The sequence below is a fragment of the Babylonia areolata genome, chromosome 26, assembly GCF_041734735.1.
Source record: "Babylonia areolata isolate BAREFJ2019XMU chromosome 26, ASM4173473v1, whole genome shotgun sequence".
Lineage (NCBI taxonomy): Eukaryota > Metazoa > Mollusca > Gastropoda > Neogastropoda > Buccinidae > Babylonia > Babylonia areolata.
The window spans coordinates 8,743,276-8,759,718 of NC_134901.1; the positions used below are offsets into that span (position 1 = coordinate 8,743,276).

At 40.1% G+C, this 16,443-nt stretch overlaps 1 protein-coding gene across 1 annotated transcript in view; it reads left to right on the forward strand.

The window, feature by feature from the left end:
* Positions 1–3,574: 3,574 nt before the first annotated feature.
* Positions 3,575–16,443, forward strand: part of LOC143300251 (mitochondrial inner membrane m-AAA protease component AFG3L2-like) — a 35,883-nt gene continuing 23,014 nt past the window's right edge. Inside the window, exons 1-7 of the mRNA XM_076613841.1 lie at positions 3,575–3,730; positions 4,998–5,166; positions 5,894–5,993; positions 7,163–7,322; positions 8,256–8,330; positions 14,208–14,332; positions 15,874–15,961. Of these exons, the coding sequence (XP_076469956.1) occupies positions 3,647–3,730; positions 4,998–5,166; positions 5,894–5,993; positions 7,163–7,322; positions 8,256–8,330; positions 14,208–14,332; positions 15,874–15,961 (801 nt within the window). The 5' untranslated portion in view covers positions 3,575–3,646. The remainder of the gene's footprint in view (positions 3,731–4,997; positions 5,167–5,893; positions 5,994–7,162; positions 7,323–8,255; positions 8,331–14,207; positions 14,333–15,873; positions 15,962–16,443) is intronic.

Below are 16,443 nucleotides of genomic sequence, written 5' to 3' on the forward strand. Positions count from 1 at the left end.
TGGACAAATCAGGTAAAAGTGATGCATGTTGGCAGAAGAAATCCAAACAAAACAGACACAGTGCAATTAAACAATGCTACAAACACGGCAAAATCACTGATGTGAAAATGAAAAAGACATAGAAGCCAATTTTCATGGACACTAGGATTCCCGAGATATTAGTGTGTATGCCTTGACACAGTAATGTTCTCCCATAATTGCATGTGCATCTCTGTCAGTATATTTGTGCATTGTCATTCCATTCCATCCATTCCATTCATTCTCCTGCCCGGGATGGGCGTAGAGGAGACATGAGGGACGATTCCGTAGTCAGACGACGCCATCCGGTTCTATCTTCTGCCTGTCGTATCAGCGTAGCGCTATCCATATTGGTCCATTCCTTGATGTTGTCCATCCAGCATTTAGCTTGCCTCCCTCTTCGCCTACCACCCTCTAGCGTTCCCTGTAGAACTGTCTTTTGCAGTGAATTGTGGCGTGTCACATGCCCGAACCATGACAGCTTCCTCCTTTTGACCACTGCTAAGAGTGGTTCCAGTCTTTCTGTCCTTCCATGAGATTCCAAGCAGTCGTCTGAAGCATTTTGTCTCAAACGTCTGGACTTTCCTAGTAGTCTCTGCTGTTAAAGTCCAACTTTCACATCCATACAGCAGTATGGATAGCACCAGGGATCGGTACAGTTTGATCTTTGTTGGAAAGCTGATCTCTCTGCTCTTCCAGATCTTGCTGAGCTTAGCCATTGCTGATGTTGCGATCGCTATCCTAATCTTTATTTCAGTTGTTGAGCGACCGTCGTTTGTGAGGGTGGTGCCGAGATATTTGAAAGCATCCACTTCTTCAAGTTGTTGTCCGTTCATGAAGATTTGAGCTTGGGTGTTGGTTGAGCTGTTTACCAACACTTTGCTTTTCTCGGTGCTCACTTCCATTCCGTATGCACCTGCTCCTCCTTCTAGTCTCTTGGTGAGGTCTTGTAGTTCTTTGTTGCTGCCTCCTAGTAGATCTATGTCATCTGCGAATCTCAAGTTGTTGATGATTCTTCCTCCTATGGAGATGGTAGAGTGGAAGTCATGGAGGGTTTCGCGCATGATGTTTTCTAGGAAAAGGTTGAATAGTACTGGGGAGAGCAGGCAACCCTGACGGACACCGACTGTGGTCTTAAAGTATATTCCGATTTGGTTGTTGAGGAGGACTGCGCTGCTGGATGTCTTGTACAGCGCCTGAATGACTTGGGTGAGACCCTCCTCGATGCCAAACTGTCTGAGTACCTGCCACAGTCCATCATGCCACACCCTGTCAAAGGCTTTCTTGAAGTCTATGAAGTTGTGGAACAGGTCTCTTTGATGTTGCAGGTGTTTTTCCATCAGTAATCGGCAGGTGAAGATCTGTTCTACTGTGCTTCTGCCTGCTCTGAATCCGGCTTGTTCCTCTGCCAGGTGTTCTTCAGCCTCTTTCTTGAGTTGGTTTAGAATGACTCGAAGCATGATTTTGCTCGTGTGGCTAATAAGACTGATTGTCCTGTAATTTTGGCATTGGCGGAGATTCCCCTTTTTTGGTATGGGGATGATGAGCGACCGAGTCCATTCTGAGGGCCACTGTTTTGTCTCCCAGATCTTTTGACAGATTGCTGTTACAATTGTGACCAGCTCATTCCCTCCGTGTTTGAGCAGCTCTGCCGGAATGTTGTCTGCTCCAGGTGACTTTCCTGCTGGTAGACTGCGTACAGCTTCTTCCACTTCTTCCCTCAACACTGGCAGGGGTGAAGGTTCCCTTGATGGTGTTATGTCTCTGTCAATCAAACTGTCATCTGGTTTGTATGGGATAGTTGTATAATTCTTGACAGTATTGTGTCCATCTGTTCAGAACAGCGGAGCTTTCTGTCAGTAGTTCGCCTGAGGTATCCTCAATGACAGACGATTTGTTCTGCTGCGTCTTGGTGAGTTTCTTCAGTGTGGCATAGGCAAATTTGCTGTTTCCTCCTTCCATTCCTTTTTCGATCTTCTCACACTGGTCGTTGATCCATTGTTCTTTGGCTTCTTCCATCTTTTTTCTCACAAGTTTATTGGTTTCACAATACTGTGCGGCTTCGTTAGGGCTAGTGTTTTTCGTCTTCTTCAGGGATCTTCTCTTATCACACAGGTCAAGGATGTCGTTAGAGATCCATGGCTGGTGTTTCTTCTTCTGTCGCCCCAGTACCTCTTCAGCTGTTTCACGGACTGCCTCATTGAAGGTGTTGGTGAGGTCGTTGATGTTGTTATCCAGAAGGCTGAGTGCCGCAAACCGTCCCCCGAGCTGAGCTTGGAAGACCTCTTCAATCTCCGGGTCTTTAAGCTTCTCCAGATCAAACTTGATACGGGGTTGCACCGCTTGGTGTTTTTTCTTCAGCTTCATCTTCATTGTGAGCAGCACAAGGTCATGATCACTGCCTATGTCAGCTCCGGGGTAAGTCCTCGTCTTTGCTCTGTTGATGCTTGATTTGAAACGCCGCGGGGTGAGGACAAAGTCAATCTGGTTGTGAGTTCTCCCGTTCGGTGCATGCCAGGTTGTTCTTCTTGACAGCTTGTGAGGGTAAAGGGTGTTAGCGATGGTGAGCCTTTGACTGCACGCAAACTCCAGAAGGCGAAGTCCCCTGTCGTTGGTGTCTCCTGTGCCATACTGGCCCACTGTTCCAGCCCAGTCGTTGTAGGCATCTGAGCCGATTTTGGCATTGAAGTCCCCCTGAACAATGATGATGTCTTTTTTGGGGGCCTTCTTGATGGTGTCTTCTATTTTTTCGTAAAATTCTTCGACATCCTGGTCTTCATGGTCAGTTGTTGGTGCATATACTTGGATGATTGTGATGTTATTCGGTTTAGCTGACACTCGAATACTGATGACACGGCTGGTAACTGGAGCGCAGCTCATGATGCATCCAATGACTTCTTTGCGTACGATGAAACCTACGCCATGTTCATGTCGAGAATCTTCACCACTATACCACATCTTGTGTCCGTCATCCGTCATCATCTCTCCCAATCCCGTCCATCGTACTTCTGATAACCCCACAATGTCCCATTGGTAACGTTTTAGTTCATGCTCTAGCTCTTTCACTTTGCCGCATTGATATAGCGTGCGGACGTTCCATGTTCCAATGATGACTTTTTCTTGTGGCAACTTAAATAGTTCTTTCGCTCCAGTAGCTGACTTTACACTTCCACCCTGGGGCAAGCCAGTGGTAAGCGCGGTTGTCATTCACAGTGCAACAAAATTCTTATATCATCTTAACATAAAAATTTGGCATGATTATTGGCTTATGGCTACTTCGAAGGTTCCATCCCATAATATAATATTATATTGCCACCAATCATTTTACACGCTTACAGAAAATGTTTCTATATTTGTGCATATTGCCGTGAAAAGACCAACTGCACCTTTTAATGTTCTGAATAATCTGTTTCGTTTCCGTGTTCTATAATCTTGGAAATAAACAGTATATTAGAACAGCCAACAAAATGTATGCATTTATTCTATTTTGGTTCAAGGAAATAAAAGAACATTTTCTTAACTACGAAACAAAACGTCTAGCTTTTCATTTTCCTTTCGTAATAGAGAAAACGAGTGAACTTGGGAGGACGAATGGTGGAACTGCTAGGTATACAGCCCTTAAACAACAATGTCGTTTCGCTATGTCTATGCCGCTAGGAAAGGAGAGCGGCTACTGCAAAGGATTATCAGCAAAAATATTTCGCCTCACGAGGTTCGGTGATATGTTGTGTCCTGAAAATGTGATGTTTTTGTGCGGCGTTCCTTTTCGGTGTTTCCCACACCATGTGTTGCAGTTGTGTAAATGCGTCGTCTGCACCGATTACGATTGCACTGGCAAGATTAAATCTTGCAAGATACCATCCGACTGAGAGAATGATTGATAAGCTTGTTTTTTGTTTGTTTGTTTGTTTGCTTTTAATCATTCTGTGGTTTGATTGAAACTGTGTGGAAAGATTTTTATTAATTTGCGGGTCATTCTTGTCTGATGAAATATGAACGCACTGAAAACGCACTGGCATGGATACACTATGAAAATGGTTACATTATATTGTTTTTCACACACACACACACACACACACACACACACACACACACACACACACACACATCATGCACGTGCAGAGAAGTTATTAAAATGAAAACTTGCTGTGGCATTTATGTTACTTTGCTAAGTTGTAGTCCTCCATAATCTCTAATTCTGCTATCATTGTATCAATTTACCCCATCTTCCATCCCATCCCAGTTCCGCCTCGTCTTGTTATTAATTAGAGTATGAAGACTTTTCATCAGTAACAAAGTATTTGTATAAGTTGTATTTATGATAAACAAAATTTCTTGACTTGCGGCATGTTTGCTTGAATTTACAGGGCATCCATGATATATTATACCAGCTGCTTCATGACTGAATCAACCCAATTATTTGATGATAGATTTTCACGTAGGAAATAATTTGGGACATCAGAAGATCTCTTTTAGGTGAAGAATTAAAGTGGGATGACTAATGCCCTCAGCCATAGCCTGATTTTGTCCTGGCATTTAACAGTGTAGTTATTATCAATAAAGGACTCATGTACTGTGCATCTTTATGTTTTGTTTAAGTGAATTTATGATAGTCTTGTGGTATATCATATGTATCTGTAGACATTATAATTTGTTTCATAATTTTATCACAGATCTTTATGACTTTCCACGACCTGCAGAATTGATTATGGAAATGCAGTATCAGAAATAACACTAACAGATGTTAAACTTATTTCATTTTAGCAAAATCTAAGGATTCTGGCTGGCAGGTTTAGTTCAATATAAGATATACTCCAAAGGAAGATGAAAAAGAACCACTAAATATGGAATGAGCCATGTGTGTGTGTGTATTTTGTATTTTATATTGATTATTATATGTTCCTGTTGTTTGTTGCTTTCAGTTTCATCTTATGAGTTAAATCAAAAAATTGGAATGTTTACTTATTTGTTCCTGTCAGATGCAGCGAACAATACATCTGCTTAGTCGCCACTCAGCCCCAGAGACACTGAGCTCCATTGTCCGAGGATGGACTGTTCTGCGTCAGAAGATGCCAAAAGGGTTTGAAAAATTCTTTCCGAAACCAGGCAAGCAACCAGCAGAAGGAAATGCCCGACCAACACCCAAAGGTAAACAGATAAATAAAGTTTTTGTTTTTACTTCAATGATAGCGTAGAATTTGCCTGAACTGAGCCATACCATTATGGAATTATGATTCATAAATGAGCACATTCGATATAGATGTATTGATCAGCACACTTTGATTCAGTTCTAAGTGTATGTATGCAAATGTCCACTTCCACATATGTGCACATTTGTGTTTAAACATGTGCGTGCACGCACACACACATGCACACGCATGCACGCATGCACCCTTTGGATTCTTCCCTGAAGCCCCATCAGTATAAAGAAATAAAGAAACAAAAAACTTTGTAAATGTATTGTAAAATATGAATAGACCATTACACTTATGTATGTATCATGATCTGCTATTATAATGTAATGTCTGACTGTTATAGTTATACTAATAAACACACACACCCACTCCAAAAATGTAAAAACCCAAACAAACAAGAATAACAACAACAAAAACAAGAACACAACAAGAACAAAACCTACACACAAGAAAATGGAACCTTCACAGAAAGAGAGGAAGAAAAATAGACTGAAAAGGCACAGAATGGTAAGTTCAAGAGAAAACATTTAATAAGGCGGGAGGAAACTTGAGTTCAGTTTCTAAATATGGCACTTGTTTTATTCTATAGACATTCTTGATTATTATTATTTTTATAGTGGTTGAAAACGATATTGTTGGATCATCATTATTTTCTGTTTGTTTTGGAATGGTAATTTCAGAAGCACCAAAAGCTGAGCCACCTCCACCCTCCAGATCTGCCCCTCGCCAGCAGTCTGCACAGAGTGAAAAGAAACCAGACTTCTCCTTTGCCATGGGAAAGTAAGGCTTGTCTGAGGGAGAGCAGTTTTACACATGACATTAAATGTGCATTTAATTACACATACTTAACCATGACCCACTAGCGCAGACTCCGGCAGGGGTTGTACTTTTTTGTCAAAAATAGAATTTTTAAGAATTCGGTTAGCAGTAGAAATTATTTTGATGCTCGTATGACTGATTCTTGATGACTGATTTAGTTGAGGGCAGTTGTCAGTGGTTTAGAAAGTCTGCCAGTAATTCTGACATGCATCTCCTTCCTTGTTTGCTCTGCATCCTGATGTTTCAGCCCCATCTGAATCCATCCCAAACATGAAAAATGATCAACTTCAGCCAAAACTTGAAATATATATATATATATATATATATAAATAATTCACAAGGCTAAAACTTTGTTGATTTCAATCCACTTCACTTTGGGAGTATTTTCTGACACACAAACTAGTCAAGACTGTTTTTTTTCCTCACCACGAAGTTGAGTTTAGTGATCTATTAATTTACACCCTAAGGTTAAGTTCTACGTTTAATGACCTATCAGCTTACGCTCTGTGGTTGATTTTGCTTAATTCTTTGTGTTTAATAACTATATTACTCATTATCAGCTTACACTTAAACATCAAGCTGTTCATTGTGTTTATTGCCTATTAGCTTACACTCTAAGGTTAAGCTGTTTATTGTGTTTAATGCCTATTAGCTTACACACTAAGGTTAAGTTGTTCATCATGTTTCATGACCTGTTTGCTTACACTCTAAGGTTAAGCTGTTCATCTTGTTTAATGACCCATTAGCTTTCACTCTGAAGTTAAGCTTTTCATTGTGTTTAACACCTATTGCATTAGCTTACACTCTAATTAGTCTAAGGTTAGTTCGTGTTAAATGCCTATTAGCTTACACTCAGAGGTTAGTTCATCGTGTTAAATGCCTATTAGCTTACACTCTAAGGTTAGTTCATCGTGTTTATTGCCTGTTAGCTTACACTCTTAAGGTTAGTTCATTGCGTTAAACGCCTATAAGTTTACACTCTAAAGTTAAGCTGTTCATTGTGTTTAAACACCTATTAGCTTACGCTCCAACTCTAAGGTTAAGGCTGTTCAGGTCTTGGGACAAAGTCCCTGGTTCTTCATATGTCCAGCTGTGTAAGCAGGTTGGGTTAGATGGTACCTTTTCCACAGAGGGAAGAACCCATTCACGGACCCCAACGACCCCAACACCAAGGTGCTGATTGGCCTGATCACTGGGGTAGGCCTGGTGGGACTGCTAGGGCTCTACCAGAACCAGTACCGTGAGATCACCTTCAAGGACTTCGTCAACGGCTACCTGACCCGAGGCATTGTGAGTGTTTTGGGGAGCTTTGGTTTTAGTTGGGCTGTTGTTGTGTTTTTAGTTGGTGTGGAGCAGTGTTTTGAATCAGAGTGGTGTGAGTGTGTGTGTTTTTGTGTGAGTGAGAGTGTGTGTGTGTGTGAGTGAGTGAGTGTGTGTGTGTGAGTGAGTGTGTGTGTTTCAACTTTATTTTATTTGTACATGTGTGTTTCCATCATTTAGAAAGTTCTGTCTGTGTTGTCATCTTTGTGTGTATGTGTCTACTTTGTGTGTGTGTGTGCGTGTATGTGAGTGTGAGTGTGTCTTGTTTTTCAGAACCTTTTATCACCTGCAGCTGTACCTGCACACTGTAGCTTTAGTTTACTGATTTTCCAGATGGTTTCTGAATGTACCTGAAGGTCACTTGGAAGTGTTGTACATGGAAAGAGTACATATCTATGCACATGATTTCAGTTTTCGTTTCCCCCCTTTTTTTTTTTTTACTGTCATTCTTTACTCCTCTCGATGGGGTAGAGTTGAGTTCCGTGTAATAATGCAATATTTTGCTGGACTGACTGCTGTGTGAACTGTGTGTGCTTATCATTTGGATGAGACAATAAACTGAGATTCTGTGGGCAGCAAGCTTTTGGTTCACTGGAAAAAATCCATGGCGACAAAAGTGTTGTCCTGTGGCAAAATTCTGTGAAGAAATCTATTTTGATATGACACAGATTTATACCATTCTGATTGGTATACAGATATATATGCACACTCTAGGCCTGACAAGCATGCTGGATTGGTTGTGCTGCTGTCAGGCATATGCCTAGCAGATGTGGTGGGGTATATGGTTTTGCCCAAACGCAGTGACGCCTCCTTGGGAAACTGAAATAAAAAAAAAATGTGTATCCTATGCTGTAGTGTGTTCAGTCCTGTGGTTTCACACTGTGGTGGTCATCCTCTGGACAGGTGGACAAACTGGAGGTGGTCAACAAGAAGTGGGTCAGGGTCAAGCTGATGCCAGGCACACAGGTGGATGGATCTGTAAGTGTTTTCTTTTCACTGCTTGCTTTATTATGTGCATGTGTCCGTGCGCTTGCGTCAGTATGTGTGTGTGTGCTTGCGTGATATAAAAAAGTTATACTGAGCTTACAGTCGGAGATAAGTGTTGTGAGCTTGTTCATTGCGGATCAAACAAACAAATAATCATGCCAGGAGTGGTGAAAAAGGTTATAGATAAATGAAATCTCCATCAACTCTGTGGACTATGATCAGGGTGCTGCACAAAAGAAATGTACACTAGATTCCTCCATGCCTGTTGGTTTTGTGTCAAAGCCTTGGTCTTTTTATTTTTTTATTTATTTTTTTTTTGAGGGGGGTGAGGGGGAGATGTTTACAGTTAAGGCCAGACACTACAGTAAAGTTCATATCAGAGGTGTTTGTTGCCTTAATTTAAAATGTATTACACTTTGAAAGTATATTTACTGGGAAGTTCAAAACTATTCTTTTTTTGGTGTTTGGACCTCCGGTTGCCATGGAAACAGTCCAAGATGGCTGCCAAACAAAATTTTTTAAAAGCCTAAGGCTTTTTTTCAATTGCACTTAGCCAAAATCTGTTTTCTGATCTGATTTAGGAATGTTAATATCTATAAAAGTACGGATAGCTTTTTGATGTAATGACAAATTTATATTTTTGAGAATTTTTTTTGGTCAACGCAGTTATATTGCACCGATTGTTCTAAATAAAATTCAAATAAAACATAACTATACATTTTCTTTCAAAAAAGCAATGCGTACTTTTAAGCACCATACTTTAAAGAAGCACCATGCCAAATTTTAAGGCTCTGTATTTATTTTTGTGAAAGTTTTAGCCATTGGAAATGTGCGTAGAGTGCGAAAAACAGAAAACCCAGAAAACGGAGAAAGAAGAACAGAAACTTTACTGGCTGAGTGTTGTTTAGCACAAGTGGTAAAAGAGTACAACTTACTCACCCAGCATGTCAATCCACAGCACAGCAACCACCAGGTAAGAGAAGAAGTTGAAATTGAAGTGTTTTGTGGCCAATAATAATCCAGTTCACAGCTCACATGATGACAAATTCACAAAGAACGTGAAATGGTTTACACAGATTGGCAGACACATTCCAGTGGTCTGGCTTTCCCATACTCCTGATATGAGAGCAGTTTTGGAGAGCACAGTGGAAGGGGGTACTTACAAGCTAGTGTCCTCCTGCTTGGTAGGCATCTGGATCCCTGGCCTCCTCCTCTCGGTTGTTGAGACGTCGTAGGGTGGCGTACCATACAGTGATGTGAATCCTCTCTTTTGCCATGTTCCATCATATGAAACACTGATATTGATGACTGGATTTTCACCTTTATCCAGTGCCCCCTGCAGGTCTTCATCGGTCTCTGCATACGCCTGCTGGATTGTAGCTGCTGTGCGTTCTAAGAGTGTTGACCCTGATTCAATTTCAGCAGCTGAAAAATGCATAATGTTTGTGAGATATTTGTGCTGTGCTCACAACTATATCATTTACATAGTTTACTTTCCTTCCTCAGGTGATGAGTCTAAATATCACACACATACACATATACACATACATAAATATATAATATTGCAATGAAACACACACACACACACACACACACACACACACACACACACACACACACACTCACACTGTGCATAATTTACACACATAACTGATATACATGCATTAACCCATTCATGAACACACACACACACACACACACACACACACACACACACACACACACACACACACACACACACACACACACACACACACACACACAAACAAACAAACACACACACACACACACACATGGATCATAGTCAAGACTGAACAAGCAAAACTTTGCCTGAGTGACTGATTCAGTGGTTGACAGTGTAATGTTTCACTAGTGGTTATCAGTGCAGGGATGTGTGCACACTTGTGTGTATTTGTACTGCACAGTTAAAGGTAAAGATTTTTTTTAACCATCAAAAAAACCTCACAAACATACCTGTTACTTTCTTGTCATGGGTCTGGAAAGTTTTCAAATGCATGCCTGGTATTCCCATGACAGTGCTGAAGGTTTGAAGAGCAGTGTAGCTGCCTCCCAGTTCATGGCTCAGCATGGTCATCCTGTTGTTTACTTCAAAACCTGTATTCTTTTTGTCATTGAATCCAGTTCGTGGGGATGAGAATTCGCACTTTTCATAACCACAGCCATCGCAGCACATGGCAAGCTTTGCCGCAAAACCAGCTTTCTCCCTCTCTCGGACACTGACTGACAGTCCCGTTTCTCCGCACTCTGGGCAACTCAGGTCACTCATCAGTCTGGTCAGCTGGAAAACGTGTAGCAAAGTCCAGTTCTGGTCTTCCACCTCACCATTATATGCGACAGGGTTCATGATTTCGATCTTTCTTCTCGACGCACTTTTATCAGAGTCTGATGTCGAAGGTTTCTTCGAAGCCACGCTTTCAGTCGCTGCCGCATCACATTTGGCCCATTTTGCTTTTGCAGCAGCTATCAAGTGCAATCGTCTCTTTCCTTGCTTATGCCGAGGCATGATGAATCCAGGAGATGTCTTAGCTGGCAAAATAATCAACAATTGACGAGAAAAAACACTTTCATGTCAGCATGTTGTTGTTATTGGACGGCCATTTTGGCTTCTCGACGGAGGGAGCCGAGCGTGCCCGAAGGCTGGCTGAGCCCAGCGGAATGAAATCTGATTGGCTGAAATTTCCACTGGTGTCAGTCTCATCAATGAAACTGCACAGTCATAGTACTCTATGCCCTTATTTGGGAAAACTCGGGAAAGTTCGCGCGATACAGTGTGTGTGGAAAATCGCTCGCAGTGTTTTATAGTCCGTTTCAACAACTAAAAGAACCGGGTCTGTGCATTCACAAGATGACGCTGTTTCTGTTGATATGCGATATGATAGGCTTCGGGAAATGAAAGTATACGTTGCTAAGGTGTAAAAGCAACACTTTTGGACGATGTTTGAAAAATTCAGACAAAATCAACATCAGGAAGCAACTTTCATTTGCAAATATAACACCTTTTGCTACCGATTTAGTACAAAATATGAAAATGACTATAAAGATTAGATGTTGAAGAAGCAAATTATGCGAAAAAACGAAAATCATAAAAAATCATGATTTGGTCAAAATTTCACTACCGTGTCTGGCCTTAATAATGTGATGGTTTTATAATGATATAATCACATATGTCTGACAACTGCACTTCTTTTGTGCATTTTGTCACAGCTTATTCAGACAAGACAGTAAACTGAGGTCCCCTGTGCAATATGAATTTCATGCATGTTAAAGAACCCATGGCAACAAAAGTGTTGTTTCTGGCAAAAATATGTAAAAAAAAAAAAAAAAAAAAAAAAAATTGATATTAAAACAAATGCATTTGCAGACAATGAAATCAAAATCAAAAGCAAAAAATGTATGGCGATGCTCTCTCCTTTGGGAGAGCAGGTTGTATTTCAGACCAAGAAATCTGTTATGACAAAAATAATACAGTACAACACAACACAGCACAGTACATGTGTGGATGAGAGTGTGTGTGATTGACTTCTGTGCTTTCTTCATGGCTGTTATGTCTAGGTCTGTTCACAATTTGATTTTTTTTTTCTTTTTTTTTTTTTTTTTTTTTTTTTTTTTTTTTTTTTTTTTTTTTAAATGCTGTTATCACTGAAATGAAACTTGAAAGTGTGTACCTGGGGTCCTGTGGCTTGTTTTTGTACTGAAGTGATTACGATGTTGTCCACCCCTTCCCCCCTCTATTTCCTTCTGCTCTATTTGCCATCTCTACCCCCTCCTCCTCCACCCCAGTCCCCAACTGTGTAAAACTATTCCCCACATAGTATTATGCAGTTTTGTTCAGTTGTATTATTAGATGTTGTTGTAACAATTAGGATCATTGTCTAGAAGTATACAAACAAAAAAGAATAATAGGATATGTTTATTTTAATTTTTTTTTTTTTAAATGGTAGGATAAGGTGTGTTCACAACAAGTAGGTTCTGATAGGAAAGTAATTGGAGAAATCAGTGACAGTAGTTTTAGTGCAGCAAGAGTGAGATCAAAAGAAGGGAGATAATGATTGTCTCTGAAATCGATTTTACTCTCTTTTTTTTTTTTTACCTCTTCAGTGACACATGATGTATATGTGCATCCTCAAAAATGCTCAGCTATTTGTTCTTGGACATATATATACCTGTGTAATTTCAGGATTTTTCACAGTTCTTTTTTAAAGTTAATGTGTCCAAACAGCTACCACATAAAGCTTGGTATGTCCACTTTCATTATCCACGAGGAGTAACAACCAACCATACTCTGTATGGAAATTACAGGATATAATTGTCAGTTCCCTTTGATGACGCTCTCAAAATGGCAGACGATGAAGCACAACCTGGTCCAAGTGTCTTGAAACGAAAGTGTATAGCAAAAACACTTTGGGATTTTGTCACCCGAGATGTTGCAGAAACTTTTCAAGTCATTGAAGATGAAGTTAATGCTTGTGGTTACAAAGTCTTGTCAGACACTTCACTTGAGTCAAGTCAGTGAGAAGGAAAGTGAGAATGATTATTTTCAGAGATGATGGAGGGTGGGGGTAGATGTTGCAGTGAAAGGAGTGAAAGCACAAAATGAGGCCAGGAAATTGAAGAATACCTCTGTATCTGACCCTGAGTTGAGGAGAAGACAAACCGTCCATTATGATTGAAGAAAGGGGGTGGAACAGTTTCATGCATTGCATGAATCACTGGACCTGCATGGTTTTTGAAAAGCGCATTTGCATTTGATCAAAGAAGGGGATGAGGTATTGCCTGCAGGCGAAATTCTGAACTGTACTTACCCCCCCCCACCCCCTCTCCCCCTCACACACACACCCTGCACTGTGTGCCAACTGGGTCACTGTTAACCTCTTTGATATTGTCTGAAAGTGAGCTTTAGGTGAGTGGGCATGGCACAGGCAGGTGTGGCATATGAAGGGTGTGTGTGTGTGTGTGTGTGTGTAAAAGAAACAGTTTGCTGAATACATTTCTACTGCATTTACCAAGAAACTGTTAGTGAATAATGAGCTGAAAATGTGCATAATACCAGAACTTTGAATTATAATTCATGACTATGTGTACTTAAGATACAGGGACTTATTTAGTTTTTAGTTTTCATACATTTTCTGGGTTAATTTCAGCTGTTTTTACAAACAATCTATGTAATGTATTCAGGAAAATATGTGAAATTTGTTTATCTCACATCCATGGTTCACTCATTGCTGACCAGTGTGTTAAATGAACAATCACAAACTGATAGTGTGTACGTTTTCTTTTCAGAAAAGTATGGGTTATATATACTTCCTTGTTGTAGTTTGCATGCTGGATTTTTTTGTTTATTAATCTCGGCAATCAAAAACACCTGGCAAATAGGAAGCACAAGTTAAGATAATGCCTAGCACTGAAGAGGTTAAAATTAAAAGGAAGGAAAGTTCTTATGACAACCAACAGGTTTAAAGAAAAGAAAAAAAAAAAGAAGAAAGAAAGAAAGAAAAAGAAGACTCAACAGAAACCTGGTTTTGTTTATTTCACATGCCAGATATTATGGCACTTTGAAGTTCATCACATATTTCAGAATAGTCCTCACCTCCAACAGTTTTTAGTATAATAAAGTGGTACCACTGTCTTCTGTTAACTTTAGAAGGGCTGTTGCCAAGCACAGAAAAAGCAATGCTGTGTTGATTAGGAGATTACTGATCAAGTAAGTTTTCATTTTCAGAGTTGTGTTTTCAGTAAACGTAAATTTTACTCAGCACTTTTAGCAGTTGGAATGCTAATTTGGACCAAAACCAACAACAAAAAACCAAAGAAATGAGAGTTGGGTGCTGTGCCATTTGATGTTTGCAGAGCGTGCTGTGGTTCAACATTGGCAGCGTGGAGGCCTTTGAGAGGAGTCTGGAAAATGCACAGCTGGAGATGAACATGGAGCCTGCTAATTTCGTCAATGTTGTCTACAAGACAGAAACAGAAGTGTGAGCAGACTTTGTTTCTCTTTTCCCCTTTAAAAGGAAATTATTTGATTTTTTTTTTTTTTTTTTTTTAATGAAATTGTCTCTCTCTCTTCTTTTTTTGTAAATGGTTGTGTGTTTACTGATGGTCATGAATTTATTTATTTATTTATTTACATGTCTGTTTTGTTGTGGTTTTTTTTTATCCAGATGAATGAAATTCTGAGGAGGTATTGAGTGGGATTGTGGGGGGCAAGGGGGTGGAGTGTCACCCCCTTTTTTCTGTCTGATGGTGGATTAATTGTTTTGATATCTGCAGAATTTTTTGTACTGGGGACAATTTTTTATTTTATTATTATTTTTTTTAATTTATTTATTTTTTTTTTTTTATAGCAGTGTGTTCTTTTATATGTTGTAAGTATATGCATGCTCAACTGACTGACTACCCAGACCACCACTCAAGGTCTAGTGGAGAGTGAAGATCCTTGTCCACATATGGGACTTGAACCTGTGGACACTTGCTTCCAAGTCAGGTGCGTTACCACTGGGCCACTGCAGCACATGCTGCTTTGAGGCTTATCATTATCATTCAGTCGTGAATGAACAGCAGTGGGTTCCATGCAGACTGATGGACTGGGTGTTTAGCAAATTTGCTTCCTCTGTGGAACGTGTCGGTGTAAACAGAAAAGTAAGAACAAATGATTACCCCCCCTCCCCCCAATCCCCCCCTCCAAAAAAACCACAAACAAACAAGTTGTGGTTTGCCACTGTTCAAATATATTTGTGTGCATGTGTTGTGTGTGTGTGTGTGAGAGAGAGAGAGTGTTTGTGTGTGTGTGTGTGTGTGCGCGCGCATGTGTGTGTGTGCGCGTGTGTGCATGTGTGTGTGTGTGTGCAGTGCGTGCATGTGTGAGTATGCACAAGTTTTTATATTGATATGCACTTGTATGTATCTTAATTTCTACTGTATCTGTGTTTGTGTATGATTTTTTATTTATGTTCGTACCTTGTTATGTACTATCCCCCCCAATATTCCTTGTGACCACGGTACACTTCGTAATAAAGACATATTGTGTTCTATTTTATTGTGTATAGTGGGTGTGAAGATTTGTGCATGTTTGCATGTGCTTTGTGTGTGTGTTATATGGATTTGTCCGAACGCAGTGACGCCTCCTTGAGCTACTGAAACTAATACTGAAACTCTGTGTGTGTGTGTGTGTGTGTGTGTGTCTTTATATATATGCATGCATGTGTGTGTGTGCATGCTTGACTTCCATGTCACCTTTTTTTTTAACATTATACTTATTATTTATTTATTTGTGTAAGCTTATCTATTATTTATTCACCTTTTTTTTTTCTTTTTTTTTTTTCCCGACTAAACGCGTTGGGTTACGCTGCTGGTCAGGCATCTGCTTGGCAGATGTGGTGTAGCGTATATGGATTTGTCCGAACGCAGTGACGCCTCCTTGAGCTACTGAAACTGAAACTGATGGATTTGGTTTCCCACATACTTGTTATCAATGACAGCATGTTCATGATTGGAGTCGCTATCTTTTGGTGTGCAGGGCAACCATACTGTACTCCGCTCTCAACATTCTGCTGCCTCTGGCTGTCATTATCTGGCTCTTCCGACGTTCAGCCAACATGTTCCAGGTCGGTGCATTGCAGTTTTGGAGAACTGATTCTTGTCCACTAGGCTTTTTTCTTCTTTTTTTATTCAGAATTTTTTTTTCTCGGCAAATTCATCTATAACTTGTAAATCAGGACATTTAACAGATATTCTTTCATTTTCTTGGAACATTTAAACTGTAACATGTAAATCTGGACATTGAACAGTTACATATACTTCCTGACATGGCATTTCCACGACAGTGGCATAAGTCTGGTCTGGAGAAGGTCTGGAAGTATGGAATTTTGTTCGTCACATCTGTTGGATTCAGTTTGGCATTGGTTTTTTGTTGTTTATTTGTATGGAAAATTTTCAGTATGGTCTGGAAAAGGTGTGAAAAAAAAAACCGTCTGGAATTTTGTGCAGTCATATACATTTGTAACCTTTAAACCTTCAACTTTTACACCTTTAATTTCAACTTTTTATCCCTCTGTTGGAATCCATTGATGAGGGACCTGGTCTGCTG